Source organism: Ovis canadensis, chromosome 3 (genome assembly GCF_042477335.2).
Source record: "Ovis canadensis isolate MfBH-ARS-UI-01 breed Bighorn chromosome 3, ARS-UI_OviCan_v2, whole genome shotgun sequence".
NCBI lineage: Eukaryota > Metazoa > Chordata > Mammalia > Artiodactyla > Bovidae > Ovis > Ovis canadensis.
Window position 1 is genome coordinate 220,734,066 of NC_091247.1, and position 18,953 is coordinate 220,753,018.

Here is an 18,953-nt window from a genome sequence, read left to right on the forward strand (position 1 = left end):
TGGTAATCTTTGGGACTTGACAGGGTCAGCTCCAAGGACATGGTGCAGTAACAAGCGTTTCCTCGAGGGGCTTGCAGGCCCTTCCGGGGCTTTCAGTTCTGCTACTGTATCAGCCCCCAGCGCCCCCACCCCCACCCCACCCCCCAATCCTCTGTGTGGTATTCACGCACCTTTGTGTCTGGGACCACTGGCTAGGCCTCAGACCTTCCACAGCTACCTGGAGGACATCATCAACTACCGCTGGGAGCTGGAGGAGGGGAAGCCCAACCCTCTGCGGGAGGCCAGCTTCCAGGACCTACCCCTGCGCACCCGAGTGGAGATTCTCCACCGCCTTTGTGACTACCGGCTGGACGCAGACGACGTCTTCGACCTCCTCAAGGTGTGTGACTGACAGGCAGCCTCCCTGGAGCCGGTTCAGGGAAGCTGGCTCTGGGTTGTGCTGGCCGCTTTGGTGTGCCCCCTTTCCACATCCCAGGCCCCTGCTGACGTGGGAACAGTTGTAGGCACCTGTCTGCTCTGTCACCAGCCAGAATTGCAGTTACATTAGTCACTGAATGTTACTTCCTGAGGTCTGAAATTTGGCTTGGCATAATTAAGGTTTATGACACCTCCCAAAGACTTGACCCCATCCCCAACACATGCTGCATGCATGTGGCAGAAGTGTGCTGGGTGGGGCTCTGGCCACCTCTGCCTCACCTGATCCTGCCCTCACTGGGAGGTCGAGGGTGCCTGTGGGCTTGGGTGGGAACCGTGGTAAGATCTGTGGCCCAGCTCAGCTCCACCTTCACCGAGGCCTTGGTCTCAGCCACCGGGGGCGGCACTGAGGTCGTGCTGGTGAGTGAGAGCGCTGGGCTGGGCTGGGCTGGCTGGTGGCCCGGCATCGTGTGGGTTGAGGCTGCTGCGGCACTGACTCTCCTGTCAGGCTTGTCTCTCCTCGTGTGGGTTCAAGCCAGATGCGTTGCAAGTTCATCAGAATTCTTTTGGCTTTCTCTGTTTTGGGGAACATGGGAGCAGTGATGTGGATAGGAAGGGTTTGAAATATTTCCACATCCTGTTCTTAGAGCAGGCGCCTTATCCTGGTCTGATATGTCTGGACCCGGAATGAGAATTACCCCAGGTGTTTGGGCATTGTAATGTGAGGGATCTGTGAGAATATATTTCAGATTCTCATTTCCATTTTCTCTTGTTGCCCAAACCTCTTTCCCTGACCTGCGCAGGGCCTGGACGCAGACAGTCTCCGTGTGGAGCCGCTGGGCGAGGACAGCTCAGGGGCCCTCTACTGGTATTTCTACGGAACGCGAATGTACAAGGAGGACCCGGCACAAGGAGGGTCCCATGGAGAGCTCTCTCTGAGCAGGTACCTTCCTGGAGGTCATGTTGCCGTCGCCATGGCCATTAATGCCCAGTGCCTCCAAATTCTGCTGCGCAGCTTAGCTTTTCTCATGGAGGAGTGAGCTGTGTGTAGCAGCATGCCTGCAAGGAGGCACGCCACACAGAAGCACAAAGGACTCACTCTCCAGCCCTGCTCCCCGGGGTGGTGACTCGTGCCAGTTCTCAGCAGCACGAGCGCGCCCTGGGCCTTTCCTCGTGGCAGAGTGGGTTCTGGAGAACCCCATCCTACCTGGGGTCTTGGCAAGAAAGAGGCCTCGGGCAACGTCCCAGAGCGGTGCTGCCATCTTCCCCGCACTTCAGGTTGCTGGACTCTTAGCTGTTAGGGAAGCCTGAAAAGTGAAAGTCTCTTAGTCATGTCTGACTCTGCGACCCTGTGGACTATACAGTCCATGGGATTCTCCAGGCCAGAATACTGGAGTGGGTAGCCTTTCCCTTCTCCAGGGGATCTTCCCAGCCCAAGGATCAAACCCAGGTCTCCCAGGCCGATTCTTTACCAGCCCAGATATTCGTATGGGAGATGTCCATTTCCTTGGTTCCACGTTTTATTAATAATAACAGAAGACGTGAGGTCGCCCTGTCCTGTCCCCGTAACTGCTGCCTTCGTCCTGTTTAGTAACCTCGTGGCCAGACAACTGACATTTCTGTTTAATGTACTACTTCTTAGGGAAAGTGAAGGACAAAAAAATGTCTCAAATGTTCCTGGGAAAACAGGTAAAAGAAGAGGAAGACCCCCAAAACGGAAAAAACTACAGGAGGAAACTTTCATGAGGTGAGAAAATCTTGGTGTGTGAAGGTCCCTAACCCAAACCCTTATGCTGGAAGGGCTCGCCCCGTGCTTGCTCTCTGTGTCTCGGGGAGGACATGGGTGTGCACTGGAGTCCTTGGGGTCCCTGGCCTGGCCCCTCTCAAGTTACCAGCTGTCTGGGAGCCCTCCCCCTGGGCAGTGGGGGCTCTGGCAGCGGAAGGCACCTGCTCACAGGAAGTGCCTTTCAGATCCCTTTGCCCCTGATTTCTTCACAGGAGGTGGAAGAGTTAATACTGTGAGTCTATTAGTTCTTTGCTGGTAAGGAGGCTTCAGTAGTAAACGTGCTTTATTGTGTTAGAACTCATTTTGTTAAGATGAGACCTTAAAATTTTTTAAGTGTTTATTTGGTATTTAATTTTAGCAAAGAAAAAGATTGTTATATTTTGGAAAATTTTTAATTAATTTTTTGGCCACAGTGTGCTTCATGCAGGCAGAATTTTAGTTTCCCAACCAGGGATCTCCTGCAGTGGAAGCTCAGAATCTTGACCATTAGGGAAGTCCTGGGAAATTTCATTTTAGTATGTCATTGTCTTTTAGGGATATCCACCATGTGAATCTCAATATAAGAGTTTTGAGGGTCTGACCTGTACTATGTAAAAATACTTTTATACCTTTTACTTAAGGATCGGATATATAATTATTCACTTATGGAAATTAAGTCACAGTCTTAAAAATTCTAATAACACAGGGCAAACTGCTTCCTTGTTCTCTGGTTTATTGTTAGAACTGCTTAAATAAGCTAAATGCCTGAATTGGACCAGATTTCACTGTGTTGCTTATTAACTGCTAATAAATGTTTTTAGGGATCTGATTATGAATCAGTCAATCAGAATTTGTTTTTGTTTTTTTTTTAACAATCAATGTTCCACTTAACTTTTCTGAAATTTTGACTATAGAATGCAAGCTTTCCTCCCACCAGAATTTGTGAGAAATAGTCGTGTTTTACACACAAGACATCAGTTTCTGGGTTTTGTTAGCAGCCTACACGTCCATGTAAATCCAGCAAGCTGTTCTGTACCTTCATCTTTGGTTCCCTTGAGCCCCAGAATCAGAGAGCCACAGTGGGGTGTCCTTACCTCACAAGCCCAGTGCTCCTGTGCTGCCCTCTGCTGGTGACTTTATTCTGTAGCGTTCTGAATACAGTGCAGTATTGAAGTATTTTTAAATTAAATAAAACTTTGTGAAATCTAAAAAGTAAAACTCGTGAATGTAACAAAGCAGATACAGAGAACAAACCGGGGGTGACCAGTGGGGAAACAGAAGGGGAGGCGCGAGCTAGGGGACAGAGCTTCAAATGAGTACGTCTCACAAAAGGCTGGTGGGCCGCCCAGTACAGCGCAGGGATGTGCCACTGTTTTATAGTAACTGTATATGGAGTGTAATCTTTAAACATTGTGGTCACTGTGTGTGTTGTACACCTGAAACTATACCTCAGTTAAGTTTGTTTTTGTTTTTTACTAAACACCATTCATTTTTATTAACTGTGTGCTTAGTCACTCAGTTGTGTCCGAGTCCTCATGACCCCATGGACTGTAGCCTGCCAGGCTCCTCTGTCCATGGGGATTCTCCAGGCAAAAATACTGGAGTAGGTTGCCATTTCCTTCTCCAAAAAGTTTTTTTTTTTTTTAAGAATGATGAAAAAAAAATACAGTAAGATATATGTAGAAGGGGGAAAAAGAGAGAAAGTTCAGTCCCTAAAATAATTTTTAATGTTTTTTTAAAAGTAAATAAAATTTAAAGTTCAGTTCCTCAGTCACATCAGCCGCGCTTTTGCCGAGTGGGTGAGTGCGGCCTGTGGCTGCCTTTGTTGCACAGCAATGACGCGGGGCATTTCCATTCTTCCAGGAGGCTGTGCAGGGCCAGAACATCCAGAGCATGTCCTTCATGGTCTAGGGAGACAACACTATTGGTCATGAAACACTGAGTGTGTTTGTGTCTCATATCACGAACGGTCCTGTTTTCCAGGGAATTTCGTTGACTTTGCTGAGGTCAAGGTGGCATGCCTTGAGTGGGGGTGGGCAGCCTCAGAACCTGTGTTGCTCACATCAGCCTACTGTGGGGGTCAGTTCAACAGTCTTGTGTTCAGTACAGGCCTTGGTCGGGTAGCAAGCCCTTTCCTTGGGGTTTAACTGTCGACACTGAGCTCCTCCTCTCCTGGGCAGTGGTGCCATATTCCTATGTGTCGTCCTTCCCCTCTCTCTGCCAACTTGCCCGCCTCCGTGTTCCTGACCTTGCTCTGTTGACGTGTCAGGGACACACACCTGGTGTTAATGGTAAGCTGCTGTGCCTTACACACACACACACACACACTCCTAGTATTAATAGTAAGCCAATGTGCATTACACGCAAACACACACACACACTTTTCTGGTATTAATAGGAAGCCAGTGTGCCTTCCTTCTAGGGAAGCACAGAAAATTTCGGCCGTGTTTTTGTTTTAATGGTGACCCCTTTCCTTTGTTCTAGTGACAAGCAGGAAGAGAACTCCTCAGCATCTGAGTTGCAGACAAGAAACGGTAATGGCCTTCGTAGGGCTTGGAGGGCTTACGTCACCTTCCAGAGGCTAGTGCAGACTGCTGGGACCACTGCAGTAGTCTTCCCGCCAGCCTCCTTGCCCCTCGCACATTGTTGCCCTGTGTCCATCTCTCCTCACGAGTCACTCGAGATCAGGATCAGGTCACTTCACTTGAGCCCCTTCCCAGGCCCAGCGTAATAGGCTCCTAACACTGGGATGAATGCAAAGCTTCTCAAGAGCTTTCTTTTAACGTGAAATACTTTACAACATAAGGATGTGTACTGTGTTCATGCAATCTGTAATCCAATACAAACATTTGAGGAGAAAAAGCAATTTACAGTATCTCAATGTAACAAGGAACACTCCTGCAGCTCAAAGCCACGTATGCAGAACAGCAGATGCATCGGAACATTTCTAGGTTATTAGTGTGAAGGTCAACATAGTTGTGTTTGTATTGACCTCATAGCTCTTAGTTTTGAACAGGAGAGCAGCCAGAACGTCTGAAGTATACATTATCAGCCTTGAAGGGTAACCCAGGGCGCCGGTGAACCTGAGGGCAGAGAGGAGGAGGAGGTCCATGGGCCTGTTTCCTGACCTTGACCTTCTCTTCTAGGGTCCCAGGGACCAGGGCAAGGCTCCTGGTGGCTCCTGTGCCAGACTGAGCAGGAGTGGAGACAGGTCACCGAGAGTTTCCGGGAGAGGACCTCTGTGCGAGAGCGCCAGCTCTACAAACTGCTCAGCGAGGACTTCCTGCCCGAGATCTGCAGCATGATCGCCCAGAAGGTGCGCACACGGACCCACGTAGGGCGAAGCCGCTCTGGGCAGGTTGCCTTCCTCAGAGACTTGTGCGGCCCCACGCTCTGCTGAGCGGTCCAGCTTTCCTCTTTCTCCCAGCTTTCCTCCGGGCCCCAAGAGCAGGACCTTGAGCCCCTGCTTTCCTTACTGTGGGTCCTGGGATTTAGCCCTCACGCTCCACCCATGCTCATGGCTCCTGGACCCCAGGTGTGTCTCGGCAGACGCTCTGCACGCCTCTCCTTGTGTGTATGCTGCTGCTTCCCCCCCTTTTTAGAAAACTCATCTGGTGGTCTCCCTCTAACAGCAGGTCTAAACTCTGAGTTCAGACCTGCCTGAGGGCTGTCTGTTGCTCCCTCAGTACCTCCTCTAACCTCCTGGCACTCCAGTCCCGGCCTCTTGCCGTGCGTCCCGTCTGCTCCCGTGCCTGTCCCGAGGCTCTCCGGAGCCCTGCTGGAGTTGTTTCTGTGCGCTGTCCCTGGACTGTCTTAGCCTGAGGTTTCCCCCACAAGGTGTCTCCTCGTCCTGTTTCATCGGGAGTTGTGGAGGCAGCTCCAGGCCACGAGCCACACCTTCCTTGTCACTGTAACCTCCAGATGACTCTCTGGCGTGCCTGTTCTGTGGTCAATGCTTGATAACCATCCAGTTTCGATAAAATTGATGCTTCAGATTCTTAATGGTTGTTAACAGAAAACATAAGAATGCCAGCCCTGCCCTGAAACCTGGGGAGGAAGTGTTAGCAATTCCTGCTGCAGCGCATCTCGGGGGCAGCGGAGGGGAACACAGTGACAGATGCAGTGACAGTGATATGTTGTGAGTTCGGTGGCATTTGTAACTGTTGAGCAGATCAGTGCTCTGGGGTGAGTCGTAGGCCTGACTTCAGAGCCTCAGGAATTGCGTCTTCATGTGAGTGTCTCCTCGTTGCTGTCCTTTGTCCTGGTGATGATGATTCCTCTCGGATCTTGTCGTCCACAGCCCGCTGTGACCATTTTTGTCCAGGACTTGAGATGTGGAATCTAGTTTTCGTAGTTACTATTTAAATAGAGACTGTATGATTAATGACAGCCCCTTCAATTATCTGTAAGGCTTGTACCTAACCTGCTTACACTCTTTTGTAATTTCTGCCTTTTTAACTGAAAAGACTTTAGATTAGGGAGTTAAGGGGAAAAATTTACAAGCATAAAACAGGTGGTGTTATTACAGAAAATTTCAGGAGTTGATTCTTTGCGAGAGAAGCACTTAAATCTTAAGTGCAATTTTCAAGAACCATGACATTAGAAACTAAAGGATGGAATAATGGATTTGATATTTTGAGAGTTGTCCAGTACTGTAACTATGCAAGCTTTAGTTAAATGGGGGTGATATGCACAAAAATCAGAATTGGCATTATGCAGCAGGAAAGCTTTTAGCAGACCAGTAATTAGGAGAGTTTTCACACAGGGATCCCATCAGAAGCTCCAGAACCATTCAGGTTTATTCACTAAAACTTTAAAAAATGATAATTTCCAAATAGTTATAAAACGAAGAAAGAATTGGCTTGGCTACCGTTGACATACAGCTTTCTTAGTTCCCCATTCTGGATGAATTTAAATTGACTCCTTGTTCAGCGATGTGAATGCAAGTTCCATGAAGTGCACCAGCAAGATCGCAAGGAGGATTGGAGCCTGCCGGGAGCCCGCGATGGAGCCCTCTGCTCTGTCAAGTAGTTTAGAGCAGTAAACGAGTTTAAGCGGCTGCTTCCGTTTGCTAAGAGGTCTGAGAGACCTGGACTGCACGGGAGGGGGGAAGCTGAGGGTGGTGTTGAAATAAGAGAGTGTGGGGGCAGGAATGAGGGGCACCCTCCTCTACTCCAGATTTGCTCTAGTTTTCAGCCCCGTGTCTCCTAGCACAGATGTTCCACTGGCTTTTGAGGCAGTGCGTGGTCAGAAAACACTTCCTGCAGGCTGTGTCTGATGGCCTGTGCCAGTATGGACTCCCCTGGCCTTGCAGTCATTGATGTCACAGCTGGTTGTCTCTCTGCCTTGAGCCCTGAAGAGGGAAATGCTCACTCGTGAATTTCTGTGTTTACTATGTGTTTGGACTCATCCTCTGTTTTTTACTTTGGCCCGTAAGGTATATGAACACGTCTCTTCGGCCTCCGGGCAGGGCTCTCTTCTGCCTGACTTCTGGATCTCCCAGGTCTCCTCCTCCTCTGGGTCCCTGGCTTTGGAGTGGCCTCAGTCAGCTGTCCAGCCATAGTTCTCAACTGGTTTTGTGCCTCATTGGCCTGGATGGGCTCCTGCTCTCTGTTTACCTGGACAGTTTGAAAGCTCGTTCCCATCTCTGCTCACTACCCTGGGCTAAGCCTTAAATGTCCTATTTTACATCTCAGCTTGCACAGTAATCTGAATACAGACAGACAGGAAGTTTCGTCATTGATTGCCAGCAAAAGCTTAGCTTTAAACACTCAAGTTTTTGGCTCTTCTTTGCAGTGTTGTTTGTCTATTCCGCTCTGCTTGATATTGAAGAGGTTCTTGATGTCTGTTACAGTACTGAGTACGTTGAGGAAAGCCTCTGGTATGGCATGAGTTTTGTGCTTCTTTTAAACAGCCGAAAAAATCTTTAGGTCTTTAAAGGCTTATTGGGAGGTTTTCTGGTCTCCCGGGAGTCCAGTCTTCTTGCCCCAGAAAGTCTTTTGATTATGACTCCGGGGAAAATACCGGCAAAGCGTCACTCTGCTGACCTCTGAAACTCTGTTCCAGTGCTTTTTTTTTTCTTTGGTCAGGAGACTCTGGGCACACCTGTGGCCAGGGAGTTCAGGTCCTCTTTGTGCTGCTGGAGTTGGTGGGGTTGGGGGTGGGGGTGGGGGTGAATGATGGGGAGTTCTGGGCTGGGCTTCAGCCAGATTATGTTTGTAATGTTGAGGATTTCTAAGCCCTGTTTCATACCCCCTTTGGAAGAAAAAATGTTGCAGTGTAAATAGTGTAAGATTTTTTTTTAACTTTTATTAACATATATATATGTATATTTTTTATTGACTTTACTGGTTCTTTAAACTGTTACAGTTTAAAAGACTGCTGCAAGTAACTTCAGGTCACAAGTCTTGTCCCTTCCATGGGGTGGCAACACTGCCTAGAAAGTTGCATGGGAATTTAAAACACTCTTGGTGCATTTCATGCATGTTTTTTCCTAAATGTGTATGATACAGTTTATATAAAATGATACTGTTTGAGAATTCACATGAGATGGGAACTACTGAATTTATAAAACAATAATTATAGTGAAAGAGAATAGGTATAGGAAATATGAGGCAAAGTGGTGTCTCACTGAGTAGAAGTGTTTGCAGCCAGCAACCTGAGGTGGGGGAGCCTGGAGAAGGCAGGTTGGGGGACAGGCAGGTATTGAAATGGGCAGAAGGGCCCCCGTGAGCAGAGGTGGTCAGGAGCATGTTACACAGGAAGGTCCTGGGCCTTTGTGAGCACTCTGCTCTGAGTTTGTTGTTGTTGAGCTCTTGGAGTTGCAGACAATTTTTTTGTTTGAGGTGTAACTGGTGTGTAACGTTAGTTTCGAGCGTATAGCATAATGGTTTGATGGTCGCGTACACTGCAGAATGATCAGTAGGTCTGGTTAGTATCTGTCACCTCACATGGAGTTTCTTCTTGTGATGAGTAACTCTAAAAATCTATTCTATGTTCACATACAACACAGTATTATTGACTGTGGTCACCATGCTGTGCATCTCATCCCTTTTCCCTTCTCCAGGGGATCTTCCCAACCCAGGGATTGAACCCATGTCTCCCACATTGCTGGCGGATTCTTTACCAGTTGAGCCACAAGGGAAGTCCAAGAATATTGGAGCGGGTAGCCTATGCCTTCTCCAGGGGATCTTCCCGACCCAGGAATCGACGGGGTCTCCTGAATTATAGGTGGATTCTGAGCTATGAGGGAAGCCCGTCTCATCCCCAGGAGTTACTTGTATTATAAATGGATGTCTGTACAGCCGACTGCCTGCGCTCATCTTGCCTGCCCCTGTCTATTCTCTGTATCTTGAGTTGGGTGTGTTTAGACTCTACATGTGGGTGAGTTGAGTACAGTATTTGCTTTCCCTGACTTCACCTCACCTACCATGATGCCCTCGTGTCATCCATGTGGTCGCGCTTGGCAGCATTTTGCTTTAGTGACTGAGTAATGCCCGGTGTGCACACGCCGCCTCTTCCCCGTCCTCCCCCTCCCCCCCCGGGGGACACTCGGGCCGCGTCTGAGTCTCGGCTGCTGCGCTGCAGTGACTGTGGCAGATGCACGCATGCTCAGGCTGGTGCTTGTGCTTCCTTCGGAAAGATGGGCAGGAATGGAGCTGCTGGGCCACATGATCAGATGCTGTCTTTTATCTCTCAGGGAACCTCTGTATTCTTTTCTCCCATAGTGTCTGTGCCAGTTTGCATTCCCACCAGCAGTGCACACGAATCCCCCTTTTGCCATATCCTCGTCAGCACTTGCCATCTCTTGTCATTTTGTTGATACCCATCATGGCCATTCTAACAGGTGTGAGGTTTTGATTTGCATTTCTCTGATGATTAATGATGTTGAGCCTCTTTTCACGTGTCTGCTAACCATCTGTGTGTCTTTCTTGGAAAAATGTCTGTTCGAATCCTTGGCTCATTTTTTAATAGAATTATTTATATGCGATTGAGTCTTACCGGTTTGCCTTTTTAAGATACTCTAATTTCAGCTGACTAAATTGTTATTTTTTATTATTAATTTATTTTAATTAGAGGCTAATTACTTTACAGTATTGTGTTTTTTGCCATACATTGACATGAATCAGCCATGGGTGTACATGTGTCCCCTGTCCCAAACCCCCTTCCCACCTCCCTCCCTATCCCATTCCTCTGGGTCATCCCAGTGTACCAGCTTTGAGTGCCCTGTTTCATGCATTGAACTTGGACTGGTGATCTGTTTCACATATGGTGATACACGTGTTTCAATGCTGTTCTCTCAAATCATCCCAGTGAGTAAGTTATTACTTCTTATGTGCTTAGTATAAATATTAATGTATTTTAAAAACAACTAACTAGATAGACCACCTCATGGGAAGAGTTGACTCATTGGAAAAGACTGTGATGCTGGGAGGTGTTGGGGGCAGGAGGAGAAGGGGATGACAGAGGATGAGGTGGCTCGATGGCATCACCGACTCGATGGACGTGAGTCAGAGTGAACTCCGGGAGTTGGTGATGGACAGAGAGGCCTGGCGTGCTGCAATTCATGGGGTCGCAAAGAGTCGGACACGACTGAGCAACTAAACTGAACTAGACAAAAAATCCTATAATTCCATTTGTGTGAAATGTCCAGAATAAATAGATCCCCGGAAAGAGAGTCACTTGGTGGTCGCCAGGGGCTGGAGCCGTGAGGCTGCGGCGCGGCTGGCATGGAGGTCAGGGCTTTGTCTCTGGTGCTGAGGGTGCTCTGTGGTCAGCCAGATGGTGGTTGCCAGGCGCTGTGAGGATGCCGAGTGCCCCTCAGCTGTGCACTGATGGTTGTTCATTTCATGTGAATTTCACCTCAGTGTCTTTATGTGTGTTTCTAAATGATCTCCGATTTTGCAGCAGTCCTTGGTGTTTATGATTTTCCTAAGTTGTAAATTTTTGGCTTTAATATATAAAAGATAGTTAGTAGGAACCTAGTGTATAGCACAGGGAACTCTGTTCGGTGGTTTGTAGTGACCTGCATAGGGATGGACTCTGTTCGGTGGTTTGTAATGACCTGCACAGGGATGGAGTATAGACTGAAGCGTGGATATGTGCACATGTATAACTGGCTGAAGTCAGAAGGAGGAAGCAGCAGGGGATGAGATGGTGGGACAGCGTCACCACCTAAATGGACATGGATTTTAGCAAACTTCAGGAGAGAGTGGAAGACAGAGGAGCTTGGAGGGCTACAGTCCATGGGGTCCCAAGGAGTTGGACATGACTTAGCTACCAAATAACAATAGTAACTAATTCACTTCACTGTATAGCAGAAACTAAGGCAACATTGTACATCAGCTACACTCTTACAAAAAATTTAAAAATTCCTGTTTCAGTTTTAGCAAAATATCTTAATCTATTTAAAGTCCATTTTAATGCCTCACTGTAAAATCTGTACATGGTAGCAACCTCTTGGTACTTTTAACATTTGAATTTTAGAATTTATTCCCACTACTGTGTGATCTGTATGAAAAAGGTTAATAAAGATTAGATCATTGTAGAACATGAAAGACTGGATGATTCCCCCAGCTTACTTGGGAAGGGCTTGTTCTGTGTCCTAAATAATTTATTCATTCTTATAGAAAACTGGGAAGACTGTAAAAAGTGCAGGAGGCATAGTAACAAGGGTCCCTGTTTACAGCTTCATGTGTTTGCTTCAGGCCTTTTCTCTGTACATTTATTAGAAACCTGGGATCATACTGCCTGTTGACTTGTGACCTGTGTTTTTCATTTAATGTCATGAGCCTTTTCATATTTCATTAAATATTCCTCAGAAAAACAATTTTAATGACTACACAGTAGTTATGTGATTTTACCTATTTTAAACCTATAGGATATTCACAGTTTTTCACTATTTCAAATATTGTTGACTGTAACGTACTCAGAAACACTGCCTGGCTGTCTAACTGTGAGATGAAGTCACACAATGTCGTTACCCTGCCCGGGGTTCCTGACATGTGTCTCGCTTGTCCTTTGGAAGACCTGTGGCCCCAGCACTCTGAGCCGTCTGTGTTGCCACGTCTTTGCAGACACATCACCTTTTTCATCTTTTGCAGTGCTGTGAGTGAATAGTCCACTTTGTTTTTTCTGAGGATCATGGATTTGTTTTATTTACCTTCTGTGCAGTTTGTACTCATGTGGCATTTTTTGGGGGGTCACAAAGTCAGACAAGACTTAGCAACTGAAACAGCAACAGCTGTTAATTGCTTTAGCTATCTTTCCATATTAAGAATACCCTGTTGTGTGTGTTGGAAGAAATTATATAGATAGTCTTAGGCTGTGCATGATGACCTATTTCCCCTTTCCTCCTCCTCGCACTGACTCCGGGCGGGAGGCCCGGAGTCACTGTTGTCGCTGAGATGCTTGTCGTCTGTAACGTCTTTGTTGTGGCAGGAGGGAGTGTGCTCCACAGCGTGTGCTTCCTTAGGCAGGGGAGGACACGTTCATGCTGTCCTCACTGTGTGGTTAGCACTTGCTTTTCTCTGCTTTTTCAGTGGGTCTCATGTGTAGAAAATGCAGCACTTTCTTTGAAGGAAGTAATCCCGCCTGCCAGGCATGTGTTCACTGTCCCCTGCCTGTCCGCCGCCCCATCCATGGATCCTTGTTGAGCTGAGCAGAGGAGAGGTTTGGTCTGCTTTGCTTTGTTAATAGCAGCTCCACACAACCTCTCAGCAAGGGAGAGATGTTGCCACAGTGGGTGTGATTAGAGACCTGTGGAGGGATGAAGGGGCAGAGGGTGGGAAGGTGCTTCCCTGTCAGTGGGAGGCTTATCCATGATATGCCTGCAGCAGCCTTATTTCTGAAAGCACATCTGGCTCATTCAAACCCAATGCAGACCAGCCATTCTGGTTATAGGATCTAGAAGTCAAGGAACTTTGTTTAATCCTATTTGGGCGACTGACTACAGTATCGTGTGTACAATAAAAATAGTTAAGTTTTTAAAAATTTTTCATCTCTCTTCTTTTACTCTGAAAGATTTTTACCTTGTTTGTTAGCCAGCTCTTTTAAAGTCAGGCTCAGAATTTGAACAGTAAAAATGACTTTCAGAAGGTCTGTTATCTAGGCAAGAGCACTTTCTATTTCTGAGTCAAATGATAATCGAAACTTGTTTTCAGTTCATTTCAGTTCAGTCGCTCAGTCGTGTCCGACTCTTTGCGACCCCATGAATCGCAGCACGCCAGGCCTCCCTGTCCATCACCAACTCCCGGAGTTCACTCAGACTCACGTCCATTGAATTGGTGATGCCATCGAGCCATCTCATCCTCTGTCGTCCCCTTTTCCTCCTGCCCCCAATCTCTCCCAGCATCAGAGTCTTTTCCAATGAGTAAGGACCATTAAAAAGTAAAAAACCTCAATCAGATTGGTTTCTGTGTTTAATGATGATTTTGTATGTATGGCATACATTTGTATGTCCTTCCCTGGTGGCTCAGACAGCAAAGAATCTGCCTGCAGTGCAGGAGACCTGGGTTTGATCTCTGCATCAGGAAGATATCCTGGAGCAGGTCATGGCAACCCACTCTAGTATTCTTGCCTGCAGAATCCCATGGACAGAGGAGCCTGGTGGGCTGTAGTCCATGAGGTCTCAAGGAGTCAGACATGACTGAGCGAGTAACACTTTTCATTTGGATGGCAGTCTGCCATCGTCTTTTTCTCTCCACGTCAAGACCACTTGTGTAATTTCCACAGAATAAAGATATTTACGTAGAAAATTCTTAGATATTCTTTCTACTGAAAAGAAACACGTGTTCCTGACTTAGTCACCTGACTTGGAATAATTGATGTTTCTTGCTGGTGTGATGTGCATGTTCCCTGTGCAGACACCTGCTTCCTTTTTCTGTATCTGTGCATCTTACAGGCATTCTCTGTTATTACACGTAACAATGATTACCTCTTCAATAATAATTTTAAAAAAGAAAAAGTTGTACCTTACACATCAGCACAGAAGTCCAGGGAGGAAATTGAACATAATGATTTCAGCCCTAGCTTGAGTTCTGTGGGCTACAGATGACTCAGAACTAGCGCTGTTGGAAACACCCAGAGTAAGACTTTGAGAAACAATTGATGGTAGTGGTCCTGGTTATCTTTTCGTTCCTTGAATTTCTTAGGCAGGTGTATTTCTGTGCTGTCACTTCATCTCTTTTCTATTCCTTACGGCAGAATGCTGGTCCTTCCCACCGAACCCTCCTTTTGTTTTAATTGCTTGATTAGTAGAGGAAAGTACAGAAGTTAGGCGTTTCTGAGGCATGCAGATGACTGGAGTTGTCTGTGCTGTCTCCCCCTTTCTTCGTTACTTAGGGGAGATCGGTGTCTCCTCTCCGCTCTAGCCTCCTCTGCAGAAGGTTGTCTCCTGGAGATGACAAGTTGCGTGACCATCGGGCCCAACTCCCTCCTGTTCACTCCCCGTTGTGTCTTGTGAGTGTGTGTGTGTACTCATTCACTGATTGCACAGGTGACAAGACGGACTTGGATTTAATGCAGAAGTTGTCCACTATCTGATGCTGCGTGTGGGATAGAAAATGTGGACTCTTCACTCAGAGCAAAAGCCTGGTTTTGCTTTATTACGTGTTGACTGAGCTTCTTGTCCCCTCACAGGAGACCCCTGTGCTCAGCAGGCTAGAGAAACAGAAGCGCCGGGAGGAGGAGGAGGAGCGCCAGATCCTTCTCGCGGTGCAGAAGAAGGAGCAGGAGCAGCTGCTGAAGGAGGAGAGGAAGCGGGAGCTGGAGGAGAGGGTCAAGGCCGTGGAAGGTAGGAGCACTCTGCTGGGCCAGGGTGGGGCTGGGGGGCCCGGGGCCTGGGCTGCATCTGGCCTTACCATGTGATGACCCCTTGCTTCCTAGTTACTGCCTTCTGATTCGTGATAGGCTAACTCCACTCTGGCCGTGCCAGTGATTCCAGAGCCCTTAGTGTCTTTAATGCCCTCGTGTGACCTGCACTGTGATGGTGATTCCAGAGCCCTCAGTGTCTTTCACGCCCTCGTGTGGCCTGCGCGTACTTGCTCGCATGCGGCTGGCCCAGCACACGGTGCCCTCAGCCCGACTGGCTTGTGTGTCGCTGGGGTCGCACCTCCTGGCGTCATCACACAGGTTTACTCACCCCGACCTCTGATCGAGGTGCTGAGGTAGGGACCCTGACAGGTCTTTGCCCGTTCTCAACTACTGGGACTTACCAAAATCCGTCAGACTGTCTGCATAAGCACCACAGGGGGTTGAGAGATGGCGGAGCTGGGCAGGGCTGAACACAAAGGCTGGTCTCCTTTGGGAGGCTCCGCCTTTAGGAAAGGGAGGTGGTGGTTCATCTGCTGCATAGAAACCAACACAGAGGGTCTAGCAAAATGAAGACACAGAAGAATATGTTCCAAACAGGAGATTAAAATCTCAGAAAAAGTAATTTATTTGATAAAGAGTTAAAGTAATGGTCATAAAGATGCTTACCAAAGTGGGGAAAAGAATGGATGAACACAGTGAGAACAGAGAAGGAAAATATTTAAAAGTGTCAAATGGAAGTCTCAGCACTACGCTAAGGCTGGTCTTCATCCAAAGAAGGTGATGTTGTGTATATGGTGGGATCGGAAGGGAATCCTCTGTTACGAGCTCCTTCTGGAAAACCAATCGATTAATTCCAACAAGTCCGGCTCCCAGTTAGACTAACTGAAAGCAGCACTCGATGAAAAGCATGCCGAATTAGTCAGCAGAAAACTCAGTCTTCCATCAGGGTAACGCAAGGCTGCGTGTTTCTTTGATGACCAGGCAAACTGTTACAGCTTGGCTGGGAAGTTCTGATTCATCCACCCTATTCACCAGACATTGCACCCTTGGATTTCCATTTGTTTTGGTCTTTACAAAATTCTCCTAAAGGAAAAAAATTTCAGTTCCCTAGAAGGCTGTAAAAGGCACCTGAAACAGTTCTTTGCTCAAAAAGATGGAATAATGAAGTTGCCTGAAAAATAGCAGAAAATAGTGAAACAAAATGGAGAATGCATTAATCTATAAAATTCTTGGTGCAAATGGAAAATGTCATCAATTCAGTACAGTTCAGTTGCTCAGTCGTATCTGACTCCTTGCGACCCCATGAACTGCAGCACGCCAGGCCACAGAGTCAGACACGACCGAAGCAACTTAGCAGCAGCAGGCCTCCCTGTCCATCACCAACTCCCGGAGTTCACTCAGACTCATGTCTATCAAGTTGGTGATGCCATCCAGCCATCTCATCCTCGGTCGTCCCCTTTCCTTCCTGCCCCCAGTCCCTCCCAGCATCAGAGTCTTTTCCAACGAGTCAACTTACTTTTTTTGTTGTTTTTTGTTCGTCTTACTTTTACTTAAAAATCGAAGGAACTTTTTGGCCACATGTTGACAGGTAGTAAATATTGGGTCACTCCTGTCTGGTACAGGCAAACAGGAACATCAGAATTCCATGTTACACTCACTACATCACGACGTGGGAGTGAGTGAGGTGGTCGCATCACCTGTGAAGGAGTATCGGTAGCTGTGGAGGGGCACCGACGCTGCATCTGCCCGTGGGCCCCGGGGCTTGCCTGAGCCTGGGGAGGTGTGTGTCCAAACAGTGATTCTGATGACGTGAAGAATCGGTTGACTGGTTGCTAGTTGTGAAATCCTAAACTGAGTTCATGACACCTAATGTTTAACAGTTTGATACGTGGATGTTCATTAATTTAGTTTTACTTTTCTTTAGGCTTGAAATCATTCTCTTCCTTAGAAACCAATTTTAGTAAAAGTTGTTGATAGCAAAATGCCTCTGATAATTAAAGCAGGTATAGGTTCTCTTACACATACAAGTTTATTTCTACCCGGGCATGAAGTTGGAGCAGAGGGAGCTTGGTGGGAGTGGGCGTCTGCGGGCCCTGTCTGCTCCCACTGGGCACCTTCCGTCACGCGTCTTGCCTTCTGGTGGTGTCCTGAGTCCTTGCTTCTTCCTCCCCCACTGCCAGCAGGCCCTCAGTGCACTGGCAAGTGTGTTTCTCGTGGCCATGTCTGGGAACCAGAGGATGCCTCCCCTTCCAGCTGCTGGGCTGTCCCGCTGGCTTCTTCAGTTCCCTGGCACCTCCTGCACCAGTGTGGATGGGGGCGGACAGCTGTGGCGGAGGCGGGGGGCCGGGCACAGATTGAGGATAACCAGTGTGAGCACTTCAGGGGGCTTGCACAGTCCTCTTGGTGTGTTTGGACTGGGGTCTGGTCCTAAACAGGAGATACTCTTTGTGTGGGCAACATAGAAAGGGCTGGAGGTGGTCAGCGAGGGTGACTGTCGGCCCTCTGCTTTCCTTCTCTCTTGCTCATTCCCCTACCTACCAGGACCCCAGGACAGAAGTCCCTTAAAGCCTTCTTGCTCTGGCACGCCTGTCAGCAGAGGTCGGCAGAGGGCGCAGCCGAGTGCGCGTCTCCCTTGTGGAGTCCTGACGTGCCTCTGCTCTGTGTTCTCACAGATCGAGCCAAGAGGCGCCGGCTCAGGGAGGAGCGGGCCTGGCTGCTGGCCCAGGGGAAGGCACTGCCCCCACAGCTGTCCCACCTGGACCCCCAGTCCCCGCCTCGGGCCGAGAAGAGGACGAGAGACCCGTGAGTGCAGAGTGCCCCTAGCCCTCCTCAGCTGCGTGGTGTGGGATCGGGCCAGCTGTCATTTTGTAGATGAGGGAAGGAGGGGATGAGTGTGCTGACCCTCACTCCCTCGTGTTTTTGGAGGTCGTCAGTGTTACAGACTTATCTTAGCAGAGGTTTACAGAGGTTTCCTGGGGACTGTTCCAAGTCTTGGTCTGGACAGCTGTGTGTCAGGTTGAATCCAGGGCTCTGGGCAGAGAAGGGGGTGTCAGTCACTGCTGATTTCTCGCTCTGATTCACAGCTTCGAGCTGGATGATGACTTCACCGCCATGTACAAAGGTCAGTTCCCATGCTCCACTGCTGTGTCTCACCGAGCGTGTCCCCAGGTGCGTGTGCTGACCCTTCTCTTCCCTTTGGCTCCTCAGTTCTGGACGTGGTGAAGGCTCACAAGGATTCCTGGCCCTTTTTGGAACCAGTGGACGAGTCGTATGCCCCTAACTACTACCAGATCATTAAGGTAGAGGAAGCCTTGTCAGCTGCACGACTGTGGCGCGTGCCTCTCTGCTGGTTGTGTTGTTGTGCAGTCAGCTGGCACTCCTCAGGGCTGGGTGCTGGGTGCGTCCCAGGCTCTCAAACAGCTCCTAGTGTGGGGACTACAAAGCTCTGTTGCTCCAATGATACTAACGAGTGTGGCCTGTTGTAGGTCCCCATGGATATTTCAAGCATGGAGAAGAAACTGAATGGAGGTTTATACTGTACCAAGGAGGAGTTTGTGAACGACATGAAGACTATGTTCAGGAATTGTCGGAAGTACAATGGGGAGAGCAGCGGTGAGTGGAGGAGGGGTGCTGTGGCTCTAGCCTGCTGCAGCAGCAGAACCAAGAAAAACAGGCGTTTCCAGTCTCCAGGTTCAGCCCTTTCTCAGGACCCTGAAGAGAGGGTGTGTTGAAGCCATGGGCTGGGCGGTGCCCGGCTCTGTCCGTCCTCCACAGCCAGAGGCGTGGCGGCTGCTGGTCCTGGTTTTGTCCTGGGCCTGGTCCTCCTGCGCCTTGCTCACCCGCCGTCTTGGAGTCGCAGGGCAGACCTTAGGTGATGCAGCCAGTGGTGCTGTAGGTGCCGAAGCTTGGAGGCTCAGTGACTGTACTTAATGTTTCTGCAGTTTGGCACTGAAGAATTTAA

General features: G+C 48.5%; 1 protein-coding gene across 1 annotated transcript in view; it reads left to right on the forward strand.

Moving 5' to 3' along the window:
- The window catches only part of CECR2 (CECR2 histone acetyl-lysine reader), a 118,023-nt gene that overhangs the window by 87,555 nt on the left and 11,515 nt on the right, over nt 1–18,953 (forward strand). Inside the window, exons 3-12 of the mRNA XM_069585953.1 lie at nt 196–379; nt 1,218–1,357; nt 2,057–2,161; nt 4,664–4,713; nt 5,326–5,495; nt 14,819–14,972; nt 17,665–17,794; nt 18,076–18,113; nt 18,200–18,291; nt 18,478–18,604. Of these exons, the coding sequence (XP_069442054.1) occupies nt 196–379; nt 1,218–1,357; nt 2,057–2,161; nt 4,664–4,713; nt 5,326–5,495; nt 14,819–14,972; nt 17,665–17,794; nt 18,076–18,113; nt 18,200–18,291; nt 18,478–18,604 (1,190 nt within the window). The remainder of the gene's footprint in view (nt 1–195; nt 380–1,217; nt 1,358–2,056; nt 2,162–4,663; nt 4,714–5,325; nt 5,496–14,818; nt 14,973–17,664; nt 17,795–18,075; nt 18,114–18,199; nt 18,292–18,477; nt 18,605–18,953) is intronic.